Source organism: Poecilia reticulata, linkage group LG2 (genome assembly GCF_000633615.1).
Source record: "Poecilia reticulata strain Guanapo linkage group LG2, Guppy_female_1.0+MT, whole genome shotgun sequence".
NCBI classification, from domain to species: Eukaryota; Metazoa; Chordata; class Actinopteri; order Cyprinodontiformes; family Poeciliidae; genus Poecilia; species Poecilia reticulata.
Genome location: NC_024332.1, coordinates 43,605,456 through 43,606,856, shown reverse-complemented (window position 1 = coordinate 43,606,856; position 1,401 = coordinate 43,605,456). Strand labels below are relative to the sequence as shown.

The 1,401-nt window shown below is 40.0% G+C and overlaps 1 protein-coding gene across 1 annotated transcript in view; it reads right to left on the bottom strand.

Annotated features, from left to right (window-relative positions):
- Nucleotides 1–566, bottom strand: part of LOC103461913 (nucleolar protein 4-like) — a 73,887-nt gene extending 73,321 nt beyond the window's left edge. Inside the window, exon 1 of the mRNA XM_017309436.1 lies at nucleotides 370–566. Within this exon, the coding sequence (XP_017164925.1) occupies nucleotides 370–426 (57 nt within the window). The 5' untranslated portion in view covers nucleotides 427–566. The remainder of the gene's footprint in view (nucleotides 1–369) is intronic.
- Between the last annotated feature and the right edge of the window lie 835 nt (nucleotides 567–1,401).

Below are 1,401 nucleotides of genomic sequence, written 5' to 3'. Positions count from 1 at the left end.
TTAAATATATAGTTTGATGTTAAATATTTAGTTTGAGGTTAAATATTTATATTTATATTGATGTTGATTTCTGTTCCTAAATACTTCCTTTGATATCTGAACATTTGCAACAAAAACAAACAAACCGACATCAGTTTTCCAATTATTTATCTCACATCCTGTAAACTTTGTGTTTATGGTAAATAAAATACTAAAACAAATTCTGGATGACTAAAAACACAGATTCTCCTTTTCCTCCTTTAAACCAGCAGGAGTTTAGTTAATTCCTGGTTTGGCTCACCAACAATCCCTGAGTGGACCTCTCTGACCTCTGACCTGCTCTCTGATTGGCCCCAACCAGAACCGGCGCCGGCKGGAACCAGAACCCACCTTGTTGTTGTTGCTGCTGCTGCTGCTGTTGAGGAAGTGCAGCTTCATCTGCTTCATGTAGGTGGTGGTGAGAGGAACATTGAAGTCGATGACCTCTGACCCCAGAGAGCTGGGTCTGTCGTTCTCTGGTGGGAAAAACACGAAMAATTAACAGGCGGCAACAGAGAGAAACCAAACAGCTGCTCAGGACGCGGAACTAAACAGCACGAAGCAGAAAAACAGAAACGAAGCAAAACAGTTTATTCTAATGTRAAMTTTAATTTTCCAATCTGCTTTTTGGAAAATTACTTTTCAGCATGAAGTAGGAGATTGTTTTAAGTCAATAATTCCTTAAATTTGGACTTTTGAACAAAATTATTTAATAAAAATTTCAGAGTTTTTTCTTTCAAATGTTTGACTTTGAGCTCAAAGATTTTCTGTTTTTTTTTTTAACAGAAATTTAATCTAAAAATTTCTGAGTTTTTATTTTCTGCAAATATTCGACTTTTGTAGCTCAGAAATTACAAAGTTATTTTGAAGAAAATTTGAAAAGTTTTTCTCACGAAWTTCAAACTTTTGTTTTAAGTCAATAATTTCTTAATGTTGCTGAAGAAGAACCATCAGTTAAATTACAACGTGGGAAAACGTTTTGCTCTCCATCCGTCCACCAGTGGATCTGATGGGTTTGTTCCTGCGGTCCGACCCGCTGCTGCCGGTACCAATTAACCAGAACCGGTCCGCTCCGATTAACGGCTTTTAATAATTCACCGCTGAACTTTACAGAGAGACCCTCTGCATAGAGAGGCGGGCGTGTGTGTGTGTGTCTCTGCGTGTGTGTGTGTGTGTGTGTGTGTGTGTGCATGTGAGTCTGTGTGTGTGTCTGTGTGTCTGTCTGTGTGTCTCTGTCTCTGCGTGTGTGTGTGTGTGTCTCTGCGTGTGTGTGTGCGTGTGCATGTGAGTCTGTGTGTCTGTGTGTGCATGTGAGTCTGTGTGTGTGTCTGTCTGTGTGTGTGTGTCTGTGTGTGTGTCTGTGTCTCTGTGTGTGTGCATGTG